This window comes from Ptychodera flava, chromosome 3, assembly GCF_041260155.1.
Source record: "Ptychodera flava strain L36383 chromosome 3, AS_Pfla_20210202, whole genome shotgun sequence".
Lineage (NCBI taxonomy): Eukaryota > Metazoa > Hemichordata > Enteropneusta > Ptychoderidae > Ptychodera > Ptychodera flava.
Window position 1 is genome coordinate 34,957,806 of NC_091930.1, and position 15,712 is coordinate 34,973,517.

The following is a 15,712-nucleotide window of genomic DNA, read 5'->3' on the forward strand; positions in this document are numbered from 1 at the left end:
TGGCTGTCTAACAAGTAAGATTTGCAGTTTTCCTTCCTGCCTCAAGGCAATCTTTGATTCAATCTGCATCATATTCAATCTACCTAGTGTTTCCAAGATGAGAGACAAAGCTCACGACAGTGATAGGATTTTACTACAAAACTTTTTTAAACTTAAAAGGGCTGAATTCTTTAAAGTGTAGTATTTTCACATGGTGGCATGCAGTTTTACCTAGCACTGTTCAGTTTATGCAGTTCTCCTGCAACCTGGCAGTTAAAAGGAATGATAGCGTCTTGGCAAACAACAAACTTGTACTCATTAGTCTGTGGCCCCCTTTCTACCTCCAGAACAATCTCATCATTTGTATTCAGTATCACAACTCCACTATCACTGTGCTTCCATAGACAAGAGTTGTATTTTTGTGCAAACGCACACGGACCAATGTTTGAGGTCCCATGCACTCACTCCTACTTTTGAATTTCTCTCAAAATTACGTTTATTTAGTGATTTTACCCAAACTCGAGCCACCAGATTTTCAGCTCTTTCTACAATAACTTTGAATCAGCTCTGAAACAAAACTCCTGTACTTCATATACGAGGGCTGTCACTGGACTGATTTCTGACCTGGCAAAGACTCTTTGTGATTCAATATTGTCAATGTGCAGGCAATTATTGACAGCACGATAATGGCTTAGAGTCGAGTTGAAAACTGAATACACGTTAACCAGTGACGGTCAAATTTTTGCAGAATAAAGAGTGGCCGTCAACAATGAAGAGGTTGGTTGTTTGCCACGACAATTTCTGTATTTTTTTTTCCCATTTCTGATGCAAGGGGAAAACTAAACGGATGTTATTGCACCAGGTTTGCTTACTCATACAAACTTTCTACAGATCGAGATATTGTCATTTTTGAGTGAGCATACAACTTACCAATACAGCATACAGCAGGAGATATTTATCCTGTTTGACAGAATGCTTTGCTTGATACAAACGCACTCAACATGTATTCTGTGCCACAACAGGAGAAATGTCTCCCACTGTAAGCGTCTGTACCTTCATATTACATACCATGGCATAGATGAAAAAAACCAATGTGCCTCTCTTCAGTGTGCCTACCGAACACACAGAAAGACACGACATGTAAATTTTAGTACTCTTTGGATTAAGCTAATCCATGGACGTGCGCCTTGTGATGTCATATTTCGCAGTTGCTAGTGTCCTCCACATGGATAGTGTAAGGGCGGCGCAAGTCAAAGCTGGTCACTAGACTGCAGGCAATTCGAAGTGTGATGGACTTATTCCAACACTTGCAAATCATATTTGTCGTCTCCTTCATAATTTGCATTACATCTTTCTTCCATCTTCGTATAGCACTCCATATCTCTCAAGTTCTGTGTCAGACTTTTTTCTTTCACCTTCATCTCCACAGTGCACAATACTTGTTTTCCATGATACTGAGAGACATTCTTCCCTTCCACTAAAGGTTCACGTGGGTTGCCGTTTTTCAGTGCACACAGCAATCTCAACGCGGCATCTCTAGTAAGTCCCTTGTGTCGCCGCCATTTGGTAAAGTCTCAGATGAGCTGTGGATAAGCTTCAGTCTCCAATACTCTGCAGCTACCATACTCTTCTTGATTTGAGTGTATCTTTGAATCCACATGAAATTGCGTCCACATGGCACTTGCAATGGTCGACTAATTTCATTCCATTTGTAGCCACAGGTCTCGCAACAACCTTAACTATCTTTCTGACATTTTGATCACATGGATCAAATTTCAGTTTACTTGGACAAGTCATCGAAACATTCTCCACGAACATGCCACATGTTAGAGTCCAGTTCTTTTAAACCACTGAGGTCAAGAGAGTCGGCGTTTCTGTGTACGGAAGACTCTTGTCACAGTGGATCCTGAGACTGGTCAGGTTTCAACATCTGTCTGCATGTACTGTCCATTGCAGACACACTGTGGATGGCAGTCTGTGTGTATAAACCCCACCCACTCAGAAAGATTCAAATTCAGTCCATTTTTCTTGATCAAACATCCCCCCTGAAAAGCCCAACCCAATCCCAATGCCCCCCTTCCCTCATGAAACTCTCCCATCCCAGCCCTCACTCCCATCCCACCAACAGTAGACCCAACTCCCCCCATAAATGTCCCTAATTATAGAACCTGTCTAAAACCAGAGAAACTTTCTTGAAAAGTTTTCCCCAAAATATATATCGTTACATCCTGCTACTGCCATCTTGCTCTGAGAGTAAATTTGTCCCATTTGCCTTTACAAGACAGCAGTAAATACAGTTTGACATGAACAGAAAGATGACAACCTAACTTTCACACAATTGTACAGAAGTAACAGACCTTGATAAGAACGAAAATAAACATACTTCAAAATATATGTTCGCAGCTTGCCCATTTTCAAGCCAAGTGAGAGATGACAAGCCCCATATAGTCTTGTATGTACAGCGTGTGAGTGGAACCTAACCACAACACTGCTATTTTCCCTCAACCTTTGCACACTCCCTTCAAAAATTCTATCTATAAACTGTAAAGCAAGTCATAGTTCCCTGCGGAGAGGTTAGGCGCAAGACGAGTGAGTTGAGGGTCACCCATTCTACCACTCTATTATGAGGCACACAACCCCAATGATTTTGGGGAGAAACAAGTCTTGACCTCCTTACTTGGACTTGAGGGGTGAAAGGATTGAAATTGTTGATGGCATATTCCCTCCTATGTAGCGACAAATAAAACGACAAATTTCAACATTTGAGCTTATCATTAATGTTGAGCTTACACAGACTTCCATGACGAGCTGTAGCTCACGGTGCTTTAAATGGGAGTGTCTCAGGCTTGAAAAATTTGAAGATCTTACGGTTTACTCTTGTACACCCTAGATCCCGATTGCATCAAATAGTCACAGGGGTTACGACAGTTCTCTTGGACAACTCTCTCCGAATATGAAGTGGGAGTGGTTTCTTGTTTTGTTTTAAGTTTTGTGAGCCATGGACAAGAAACCTCAAACTTGAACTCCTCATCTTTATCTGTGACGAGTTGTCAAATTATACCGATTCCACAGTAACTGTCAAAAGTGGCTATTTGCTACAATCTAAAATTCTGATGCAAGACCTGCCAGACTTACAGATTTGCTAGAATTGTCCATATCAGACACTCCTTGTGGGCCACAGTGGTCGTTACAGTTGAAATGTTTTCCTGACATTTGTAAAATATCCAAATTAGATCATAGATTTTCTCAATATAAACGAACAGAGCATGCACATTTGCTTGTATTGGCCAGTAATCTCAGAACTGATTCTTTTGTATTCAAAGTCTCATTTTTCCATTCAAATTAGACAACTTCCTTTTTAAAATCCTGCTGGCCACTGGACAATTGGAAATATGCTGAATCTCACAGTGCTATATCGCATGCTGTATCAAAGTAGGAGGTAACGTCGCAGATTTGAAAGAAAGCTACGTTGGTGATGATTTTTAACATGACATGTAATTTGCATGGCTAGGTGACACTCAGAAGCACTAGCTAGCAAGCTGTTTATCATTTGCACTGATCACTTTTGAAGCTCTTATCTGGAAGTCTGTGAAAACTTGTGGCACGTCTCACAAAATGGACATAAAGCAAGATTAACATTTGATGGGAATGAACAATCCACTGCAAAAAACTTCTTTAAGCTCGAGAAAACATACTATCATATTTACACGGTCACTTTCGTTCGATTGCGACAACAGTGACCAAAAGACGTTTGTAAACAATGCTGTCGAGTGCAAAAGACAAAAAATGCAACCAGCCTGGGCTCTCCCGTCAAAATTTGACATGAAAAAATGGCACAATCCAGGGGAGTAATACATATGTTGACAGGAGAGACCACTGATTGCAAATTTTGATTTTTGTTTTGGCAGACACAGCACTTGATTCTCACTGAACTGATCTTGAGAAAGTCACATTTCAAACAGAAGTCATCTTTTTGTCCAACAACAAGGAAGCAATAATACTAAAACCTTTTTCTGACAGCGGGATTCTAGATATGCTATCTATTCTCATACTTTGGGAGAAGGCACTGTTGAAAATAAACATTTTCATGATCACGTTTCTTTTTTTAAGATTTTGAACTCTACAAGGTCAGCTCAGTGCGATCAGTGCATGGTTTCCACATCCTCAGCAGCCTATATCTTGTTCATCATAAATAAAAAAAATTTCCCAACCCCAGTCTTTTTCGGTAAGAATACACGTTTGTCGTCTTTTACCATCCCAACCCAAAACCTTTCTCCCTCTTAGATCACATAAGTGTTTTGCCATAGTGTCGTCCTAGTGGATTCCTGGCTGTGCGTTCGACTAGTCCAGGGGATCTATTTGCCATCTTGGGTTGGCTCTTCGTCCTGCTCTGCTGGGACAGAGTGATACTCGGCCACATACAGGCTCTTGTCGATACTGCCTGGGATTGGTTTGATCTCTGTTCCGAGCTCCCGCTCAATCTGGTACAGTGAAAATCTGTCCTCGTAGGTGATCAGGTTTATGGCGATGCCAAGATGGCCGTAACGGCCTGACCTGCCGATGCGGTGGAGGTACGTCTCAGCGTGTCTTGGGAAATCAAAGTTGATCACAACGTTGACAGCCTGGATATCGATACCTCGAGTGAAGAGATCTGTATGAAAAATTTCAGAAATCTTGTATGACAGATCTCTAAAGAAATGTTTTGCAAAATGCATATCCTTTGTTTCCATGTTGAATTTACAGTCCTATACCAACACTCCTAAAAGTATAACTTAAAGCAATCATCATTTTTTTTCCTTCTAACAACACAATGAACCACAAACTTTACCATGAATATTGAGCATTGGATGCGTAAATATTACAGCCTATAGTCTACAAAACATTTCATCACTTTGCTATGCGCAAGAGCATCATTTCATCCAGGATAGCATCAACAGCGTGCGTTTTCCCCTTTTTCCAGAATATTTGTTCTGCTTGTTACTCTAAGGTCTGACTGGCACCATTTCATGGGGGGGCCTGGTGTCCCCCCCCCTGACAAATTACTAGGGGGTGCCAACATGTCAATAGAGGGGGAATCCCCAATCCCCATGTCTAGATGAAACACTGCAACCGGCATTGAAATTTCCAACTGAATTGATATGAATTGTCACATGGATAAATTTGAATGATGGTAAATGAACATGAATTCAAGATCATCCCCAGGAAGCTGTTGAAGGCAACAAATGTATGTAACTGTGCAAAAGTTATCCCGAATCTCACACATGAGATGAAAAATATACCTTACAAGGCAGATACAGGGCATAGTGAAGTCTGTAAAAGCTCACCTGAACAAACAAGGTTTCTGCAGGCACCGTTACGGAAGTCATGGAATATTCTATTCCTGTGTTCCTGCCTCATTTTTGCATGGATGTAGAAGCAGGAATAACCGAGCTCTGTGATTTTCCTGGCAAGGAGCTCCACTCGCTGAGTTGAGTTGCAAAATATGATTGACTGGTTGATTTGGAGCTGAGAGAAAGAGAAAGAGAAACAAAGCCATTGAAACATTTCATAGTTTTAACTTGGGGCAATGTAAAGACAGACATAAAAACCGCGACTTGGGAGACGTACGTATCTTGGACAATAAACCTTTCTTGTAAATCATTGTACACTGTACTAGTGCTGGAATGAGAGACATTGTCAGAGGAATGTCTAAGCAACCATGTTATATGTGAGTGGATTGCCCCCCTTTCACCATCATGGTTTGTCAATAACCCACTGTTCTCCTTGGCGAGTGTGAACCTGTTTATAAGGAATTGGAGCTGAACAGGTTAAACAGAATGACTGGACATCTGCCCCATTTTTTTGTCAAAACAGATTTCACAAGCAAACAGATATGACAAAGATAGAACGTATACTGAAGTGCATTATGCTCTTACCTTAGAAAATAACGTGTTTAGACAATGTACTTTTTGTTTCTCCTGAACAAAGGCGTAATATTGTGTAATACCTTTCAAAGTCAGTTCATCCATGAGATTAATTTCATAGGGTTTGGTAAGATGTCGGGTCTGCAAAGAAAACAGTAATTTATAACATTAATGCGAGTCAAGACCAGCCAATAGCAAGATTCCACACATTCAATTTGAGCTGTATTACAAGAATTTAATCTCATCCAGAAATGTATTTCTGTTTTGGCAAAAGTGAATGTTTCTGTCCAAAATATCTCTTTTGGCCAAAATGAACATTTCAGTGTGGAACGTTGTTTTACATTAGTGAGTGTATTTCTGATATCGATGGCACTGAAGAGAACTTATCAAGTCAGATAGAATTTGTGGGAGATATAACAAACTTCACTTACACACAAACTTTGAACTACAGACATTTCCGACTAGCCACATGGTTGTGAGCTCAGGAGGATGAGAGCTGTCTTCTGGTTTGAGCTAATTTTTGACAAGCAGCTGTGACTTGTCTGGTCAACGGCTGGCGTATGAAAGTTACAGACATGGCAGCTTGGTACACTTACCATGAATTCTTGTACTGTCAATGGAAACGTTGCGGAAAACAGCATAATTTGTCTGTCATTCGGTAAGAAGTTGATGACCCTGTCCAACATATTCTTGAAATCCTGGGACAACAGTTTGTCAGCCTATAAAAAATAGATGTATTGAACACTTAGAAACATGCAAACAAATCTATGATTCACAGCTCAACCTGTTGATCCTTATTCCTTGTAAGCAGGTCCATACTCACTATCGTCACCAACTGGTTTGGGCCAAACCATAGTGTTGAAAGGGCTCCTGCCACCACCATGGCTTGGCCCCAAACACAATAGTTATCAAGGGCGAATGTGGACCCATTACAGGGAAATAGGCGATAAGCAGGTTTCACTTTGGTCACAGTATCAACTAAATATAAACAATAACCTTCACATTAGAAGGGACTGTAACCTTTGTTGTTTTTATTATCCTTGTTCAATAAAACCAGAACATTCTCTTATTTCCCTACCAACAATGATTTGAAATGCAAAGTGTTAGCCTTGCACACACACACACAGCACTGTGTATAGATGCAATTCTACTGTTGACACATGAACAGACTATCAGTTACAAACCACAATATTGGACATTATATGCACACAGGGTGTTTTGATGAGTTGAGCAACGGGCATTTCAACATGGGTCTGAATTTCACAGACATGGGAAAGATGATGATCAACACAGTATATAGATAATAGAGTTTTAAACAGTTCATTCCTATTTCTATGTATGAAGGTTGATCAGACCCATTGAAAACAATATTACATCACAAAAAATCCCAGGAAGGGCTTAATTTATGGCAAATTTCAAAGATAGTAAAAAAATTACAAATGGGTTTGTGCAAAATCAGAAATTTCCAACATTACACCTTTTTTCTCCCCCCCTCCTCTTTCCCCAGCTTTTTTGTATTGAAATGGGTATAAATGAGAGTTGTACTTACTTCATCTAATGTCAGTGTTCCGCATTTACTCATTTTGGCCACTCCTTTTTCCATTAAGTCCAGTATTCTCCCTGGAGTGGCTATTACAATGTGCACTGACAAAAACACAGAAGGGTCAAATTTGTGATACATTGCATTGTAATCTTGACTGGAGATAAAATTTTCCCATCAAATTTTATGACCGGCAGCTATCAGGTCATTACATGAGAGTAACACTTGCAGTTGCAATTTTTGATTTTTCCTTAGTTTTTGTAAATGTATGTCGATTGGAAGTGCTTGTTCTACTCCCTATAAAAACAACTTCAAAACGCCAACTAGTCAGCATGCCAACACGGCCAGTGTTCATACACGCATAACATATAGATGTTGTTTACATTTGAATTTCATTCTGGACGTGAACTCACTTGTCAGCAATAACAATGCAGTTTGAATATGTACAGACAGAGTTGACAAGCTGAATACTACGTATCTCAAAACACTTTAGCAAGTAGAACAAGAAACCATATTTGACACACAAAACAAAAATAGTGAAATGATCATCAAACGGGGCCGTTGGCCCTTTAATTGACTAAGCCTAACCCAAGTAGCATGTCCTTGACCTTGAGATTCATGAATGTTTTTTTTTTTAATTTTGAGTTTGCCATATACTAATTGCATACAACACAAAGTTAACACAAGGGATATAGAATATTGTGTAAGTGATGCACTAAAAGCAAGTGTTTCTGGAGGAATATTCAGAAAAGAAAATTCTGTATACAATGACTTACTACAAAACAGACCACAACAATGCACAAGGTTGCTGACACCACATGTTAATTTAATCACGCTGTAAATCATCTTGGGAGACTTGAATTTCTTAAGTACCACTTCCTTAAATTTAACCTGCCTGGAGATTCAGAGACTTACCTGGTTCATAAAGTCTCATAATATCGTCTTTGAGGCTGGTGCCACCAGTGGTCACCATGACTCTAGCACCCGTGTGTTTGGCTAGCTGCTTGCAAGTATGACTGGTCTGCAGGGCCAACTCTCTTGTAGGGACGAGTATCAAGGCTGAAACCGAAGACAACAGAATATGACAGTCATCCTGAGATACTGTGGCATTCAACTATCAACTTTACTTTTTTCACATTAAGGTCAACAGCACCTCCAGCATATATTCAGACTCTCAATCTTCTACAATTTTTTTCTGATAATTTTAAAGCTCTCTGAGTAAATACAATTTTCTGTCTTATTTTTGTGAAATGTTCAATATGTTAGAAGCCTACACAAAACCTTCACACTCCATTCATTTCAATTCAAACACAGTTGTTTAAACTGGAGGCAAATGCTATTAGATAGTCCTTCAACTGTATCATATCCTTCTGCAGACAGGAAGCTTTTATCACTTTACAGTGCCTACATGTGGTAGATTATATTAACTGTAAGATAATTACCCAATAAAACAACCCAAGCGACAGTAGACAACAAGGTTTTGACCAGTTCACGACCTATACGTACAAGCGATAGCCAGAGCGTATATGGAGTGAACTGGTCAAAATCGAGTGATATACCGTCGCTGGGTGTGATTTATTTCTATTATATCATAATAGTACAATGAAATGCTGGCTTGGAACGTGGTATATCACAAATATACCATGGCTCTTCTCACGTCTCCCCATCAATCAGATCGCTGTATTTGTGCCATCAATACACTGGTATGATATAATACATCACAGACAGTACTTAATCATGAAGTGAATGCTACAATCTCAAACCTAGTTGTCGCAGGGCCATCCTGTTATGCACTGGTGATTATTTGAGGGGGGATTCTGATTAGATAAAGGGGGATTCCCACAATTAATTGCCTGTCCTGGGGAAACCATTGAATGGCAGATGAAGCTATGTTACCAAACAAGGGCAGCTTTACGTTTCTTCTTAGTCTGTGTTACTGTGAGTATTTATCACTGCTGAGCATGTAAATATGGAAAGAACTGAGATCAAAACACAAATCTAACTGGTATCGCGTAAGGTATTTTGTAAAACAGACAATATTCTATGATTGGAGTTATGACAAGCAGACTACATGCTCCATTCCTGAACACATAAGCGTGAATGTTCATACCATGCGGCACAAACTAATACTTACCTTGAATGTGATCTTTTGAATTATCAATCCTTTCAAGCACCGGTATGAGATATGCTGCAGTTTTTCCTGTACCGTTCTTTGCTCTGGCTAAAATGTCTCGGCCTGAAAGTGCCACAGGAATGCTTTCTTCTTGTATGGGTGAGGGCCTTTCCCAGCCCATCTCGAAAATACCCATAAGTAGTTCTCGCTTCAAACAGTAATCCTCGAAATCATTGCCTTTGGTTCTTGTGACATCCTGGAAGATCAGGCCAGAAAATTTCAAAGATCAAGATATGCCAAAGCTTAGGACTCAAATATACAGAAAGAGGTTAAAAACCACAAACAACTTTATTACATGTCTCGATGCAGGAGTGCACTGATTTGAATAGGAACATCCGTGGAGTTAGCGGGGTGGTGAACGATGTACTGACCGGTTTCCATGGTTACCCGGGTCCAGTGAAGCCCTTTGACATTTTCGACGTCAAAGTAGACGCTTAACGCTAGATGTAAATATCCATCCGTGCACTGCTATTTTGATACTGGAGGACAATGGTAAAATTGTTTGAAAATGCCCTGCATGTAACTAAATGTCACATAGCATTAACTGTGAACACTGTGAAGAGGCATGTAATGAAAATATAATTGCCTGAATACAAGGGGTTTATGGGCCCTCGCAGCAGGTGGCAATTTGCCCTCCTGGCGTCGGGCAAATTGCCACCTGCTCTCGGGCACATAAACCCATCTATTCAGACAATAATTTATAGTGTTACTTTGAACACTGGCATTGCAATGTGGACTCTAATCAATTAGAAGGCAGTACACAAAGAGTATTCCCATACTAATAATCAAAGATCCAGAATTACAAACACTTTCACTTCCACCATATGAAGCGCCATTCTGGCAGATTTCCTTAGAAAGTGAAATTCAAATAGTAGGTGGTGCAAAGACAATGTTGACATACAAGTATTGAACTTCTAATTTGTGACTTTTATTTGTCAGCCATCATGATTCCGAATGCTGTTTGTCCACTGAACACTGCACTCTAAAGCTAGCTCCACAGTCATCAGATTTTACAAACTTAAGATTGTCGCTACTGTACACTAAGCATACTTGACTTCTATGGGGAAACTTGAAGACCATTTAACAGGCAACATGACACTTGGTTTTGACTGGTTCATTTATTTCCTCGATACACAAGACATGTCAGACAATTTGGCCCTCTCGCCAAAGTAGTCAACTTGCAAGAAAGCATAACACACCCCTTTCACAAGGTTAGCTTGGAAAGGCATAGAATTAGAAAACTTACAGAAGTTTGCACTCTTCTGTCACGGGGAGGTATTTTTAAACTTTTCTTCCAGTCCTCCTCTCTGTTGATGGTAAGAAAATAGATAATCAACAGATTAGTTCATGTTTGCATGTTTGTCAACAATATACTTGTTAGCACTCACTAAACCGCAATATACATCTGTTTACATTTATAGATATATGTATGTTTGCATAAACAACTATTCCACCAAGTAGTTCTTAAAATCCACTCCAGGTCTTCAAATTAAATAACACACTATGAAAGTCTTTATTTTGCAAGTCAGAACCAACTGTGATATTTTCAATTGCTCATACTGTTTAAGGTAAATTTATATTCATCAATGCAATGCACAAGGTTTTACTTTTAGTCAGGTTTTGTAGTCCTGCATTTTGTTTATCATTCGTTTTCCAAAGTTTGTCTATGGAAGCTGTAACCGGGTGAAAGCCTACATTCTCCTTTGACATAGAAACAAATAAGACCAAATCATTGCATAAAGCTCCATTAATGTAGCATGGGCTTGCTGTCAGTGTCCTTCTGTTAGTCAACTTTTCAAGGAAACAGTTTTGCCCAAACCTATTGTTATCAACTGTGATTGTTGACCTGTTTATAGGATATTTGGAGTGAATAGGTTAAGTTGGTAACTTACTGGCTGGATATTAATATGGTGTTGGAAGGTGGCAATATAACACATGAAATGTAGAATGTACATTTCACATATCCCCTCCAAAAAACACTGATAGTATTCAACAGTGCTGTATGACCTATATGCACAGAGATTGAGACGAATGGGTTTTAACTTTTGTAGACACTTACTTGGCAGGATTTGAATTCGGAACTGTCCCCGGCCTTGCTGAGCTTCCAGTGTGATTGGCCATTGGGCCATCTATCTTGGCAGCTGCCATTGCTACTCCTCTCTTCTTTGTTTAGGTTTTTTTACAAAAATCACAAATAAAAAATCTCTAATAAATCGCCCACTAAGGATAGGCTGAACAGTCTCTCTCTGTACAATATAGAAGTTCGATAAATCTTCAAAAAATGTGTGCGTAGAAATATAACTTTACAAATATCAGCAGAGTCCAATGAAAATCTCGCTTTGGTACTGCAAAGTCACTTTGGAAAATATTCTCGATCTGAAAGGAAAGAACAGAAATAATGATGACATTTATGTTGAATAATCTATATGACAGACACCTTCAGCAACTGGTATGGTATTTAGGATAGAAACTGTCCCCAGTTCTTAATATATTCAAAAGTCAACAACTCAGATGCACAGATGTAAGACTGTGTTTTTGTTAAGAGTAGCAGGTCAATGTTACCAGGGATTTCACAGTCATTTCACAAGGGTTCCCCCTTGGTATATCTAGCAAGAGATTACAGGTCGTCAGAAATGTTACCCTGTGCCAAAATCATTCAACAATGTTTCCCAATCTCAGGAAAAACACTGAAAGATGTCTGTCACTGTTATAACTGTTAGGATGCAATGTCAACCTTGGAATAATTTTTTGTACCATGTCTGGGACTTTTCTGGCCTACTCACTGATAAAAGTTTAAAACTGTCAAGAGTGGGCAAATCCAGTTGTTCTGCCTATTTTGGTAGTTTGGTGCTCAAACTTAGCAAAACGCTGATGATTGGACCAATACAGAAGTCATCAGAAGGCTACAGTGAAAGGGTTAAAACATGTACAGGAAAACAACTGGTGGGTGGTATTGGTCAGGTTGCAGATGATCAATGGGTTTGACCCTTCCTTAACATAAGTTCAGTAACTCTCCATCATTTTCTGATGCAAAGTTTGACCTCTATACTGGGAAATGGGGTAAAAGGGTCGGTGTCGGTACACAAACTCTAGGCTTATTCAGATGTCAACATGTAACATTACGCTGCCATACAAAAGATTCAAACAGATAACAACGGGAAAATGAAGGCAGTGATCTTGTCTCCTGTGATGATGTCCTGCTAATAAACAAACGCTTCTTCTGATTCAGGGATATTCAATCACATGTATTAGTCAGGGCTGAAAATTCAGGCACTCATTACACTGCTGAGTCAAGAGACCTTCTATTAACATGGTGGCATGCAGCATAGTTTTAGCTCACGGGACATAATCTCTTCAGTGGTTGGTGAAGTAGACTGATCATGCCATGTACAGTGATAGGATTAATATAAAGTGGTAAGAAAAAGGAGTGTATGTGAAGCGCGACTCAAACACTTGTCATCTGGGATTAGACACTTCTGATCTCTGACCTCAGCCACCATTGTAGTGAACAGATACGTCTCTGTAAGCAGCATTGATCACAGCAAGCGGCAGAGTGCCAAAACAGATGACACACACAAAGGCAAAGTGTTCCTTAAAATAGTGATTTTTCCAGATCAAAATCTTGCGAATATTTACAGGTCTAAATCTTGAGACTACAAGGGTGAATAAATTTAAACCTGAAGAGTAAGTTTATCCTGTTCATGGCTGGTTCTTTGTCACTATGAGGTCAAGTTCAGCAAGACCAACTACACAGAATCTAAGTGCCAACTTTATTTCTCATGCCCTGCGTCACATTCCTGATAACACTTGATACTATGAAAACCCCCAAAACATGCTGTTACATGGAATGATTTTTAACAACACTGTCTTGCTTACATTATTCATGATGACTTGAAATAATTCAGCTCTGATCACATTGATGTACAAAGGTGAAATATGGTACTGATTACCCTTTGAGAGCTGTAATTTTTCCCACCAAAATTTCAGTGTAACATTTTACCAATCTTTATGAATTTTTCTGTAATTTTTTTACAATTTTGGACCAAATGGATATAACATTTCAATGGCTGCAATTTTTGACCAAAATTTTGGGGAAAATCTGAAAAAACTTGTCTAGATCTGAAAAAAGTTGCTGGCTATGTCATATTCTATAAAGGCAACAAAAGTTGACTTTGGCACTCAAAAGGGTTAAAAAGAGCAGTTAATCACTGCTTGGAGAGAAACAACATGAGCCTGAACAATGGACAATCTGCACACATATTATAAAACACTTCATTAAAATGTGATTAGAGGTAAATTATTAAAGAAAATGTGAAGGATTATCCTGACCACACATATGTATGGCACAAATGTCATATGAGTAACTTAGTAAGCAAATACAGCAAGATTATGGAGGTCAGAAGGTCCAGATTACTTAAGCAAATTCTCTTCCTACAGCCGGACTCTCCTGTATGTATTTATTTTCATACAGATAATAATAACATGATAATAACATTTGGCTTAAGTTAAAGGAATCTTTTTCACAGTGATCCTTTTTTTCACATCTGAGGGTTCCATCTCTTACAAAACTGCAATCTTGGAAACGTCTGTCTTACATATCTAATCACAGTGACTCACACTTTACAGTTATACTGACAACAAATGTACTAGTCTGACAAAATAATTATACTACATCCCCCCCCCCCCAGCCTTCGGAAAAAGGAGGCACCAACCATTTGAATGTGAAGGGAAAAATCTTAAATTCACTTCTATATGGCATCTCAAATGAACTACAACTGCATACAACAAACTGTCAAATGAAGGTTGGGTATGTTGACAATGATTCAGTTTTGTTTATATATACTTCTTTCGATTTACCTTTCTCCATTTGAATATATCACACAAAGGTGAGCAGAACACTTGCCTAAACAATGTCAAGCGCCACAGGTAGTAGTAAACGGGGATTCTGTATCTTCAATGTGCTACTGAGTGCACAGTAGAAAAGTCACAATACACCCCATAGTTCTTACAGTTGTCTGAACCAACCCACCTTATCACTTTGCATTCAATAAAAGCAAAACATTGTCTGGACACTAAACTGCTCATGGTAACAGTCGCACTGCCACTAAAACAGTGATAGGGCAACTCGGGAGCGAAGAAGTGAATACTGTGTCAACATAACGGGATTCCCCGCTTCAATTGAGCCACAGAACTGTCTTCAAAACTATGATATAATTCCGTTCTGGCTCAACAATGTTACTTGTTAGGGTTGGACTTGGAGGATACGGAAACGGGTGCATCTTCCGGGATAGCAGTATTGACTGACTGAAGTCTATGCTTTATCTCATTTTAAACCAGGATGTTACATCAGAGGAAAGTTCGCAGAATTTTCGTCAAAAAAGACTGCTCTGCCTTCTCATACCAAACAATGGTTTCTATAAATAGTTTTGTGCTAGCTGTCGTCGACAGTTTGAAACCCTTTATTTTGGTGTAAGCCTGCCAAAGTTAAGACCAAAGACTGGAAATACAAATATGTTCCCATAACTAAATTTACACAATTTAAACTCCTGGAGTATTCTTAAAGTTGAGACAGTCACAAAACTTGATAGCCCCCATCGCTACATCTACTAAACACTGAACCGAAAGGGGACAGTCTTCAACAGGCACAAATGACAGTCTGCACGAGAAAACACGGTGAATAACATGAATTTGTAGAACTTTGTTACACATTTAGAGTGTCTGATAGCTAAGCTTGAAAATATCCTGTGTTCTTACGCGAATTAATGCGTAAGGACGTTCTATGAATGGAGTATTAAATAGCCTGCAAAATAATATCACCTGACGACATGCGACAAAGAAGCCATTTTGAAGGAGAGCTAGAGATGGTTGTCGTTCACGGTTTGTGTGACTTAGAACCGTGTTTACTTGGAGAATTAAAGACGTTTACAGACTATCAGAGCATCAAAACTTAGTTGAAAACAAAGTTAATAGCGTCAATTGTCTAACCACCAGAGAAAATATGAAAAATAATGAATACTTATGCAGATGAAAGTAGATGAAGTTAGTAAAAACATTACACTCACCGAGAACACAAAACCAATATGGCTGTCAATAATTTCAAAATACGGAAGTCAGAAC

General features: G+C 39.2%; 1 protein-coding gene across 1 annotated transcript; it reads right to left on the bottom strand.

Moving 5' to 3' along the window:
- Nucleotides 1-2,189: 2,189 nt before the first annotated feature.
- LOC139129888 (probable ATP-dependent RNA helicase ddx6) lies at nucleotides 2,190-15,705 on the bottom strand. Its single transcript, XM_070695573.1, has 10 exons — nucleotides 15,658-15,705; nucleotides 11,655-11,971; nucleotides 10,842-10,902; nucleotides 9,557-9,791; nucleotides 8,338-8,481; nucleotides 7,432-7,526; nucleotides 6,479-6,601; nucleotides 5,895-6,023; nucleotides 5,304-5,484; nucleotides 2,190-4,630 (listed from the first exon to the last, which is right to left on the bottom strand). The coding sequence occupies exons 2-10, from the start codon at nucleotides 11,741-11,743 to the stop codon at nucleotides 4,335-4,337; spliced, it is 1,353 nt and encodes a 450-aa protein (XP_070551674.1). The 5' UTR covers nucleotides 11,744-11,971; nucleotides 15,658-15,705; the 3' UTR covers nucleotides 2,190-4,334.
- Nucleotides 15,706-15,712: the final 7 nt, after the last annotated feature.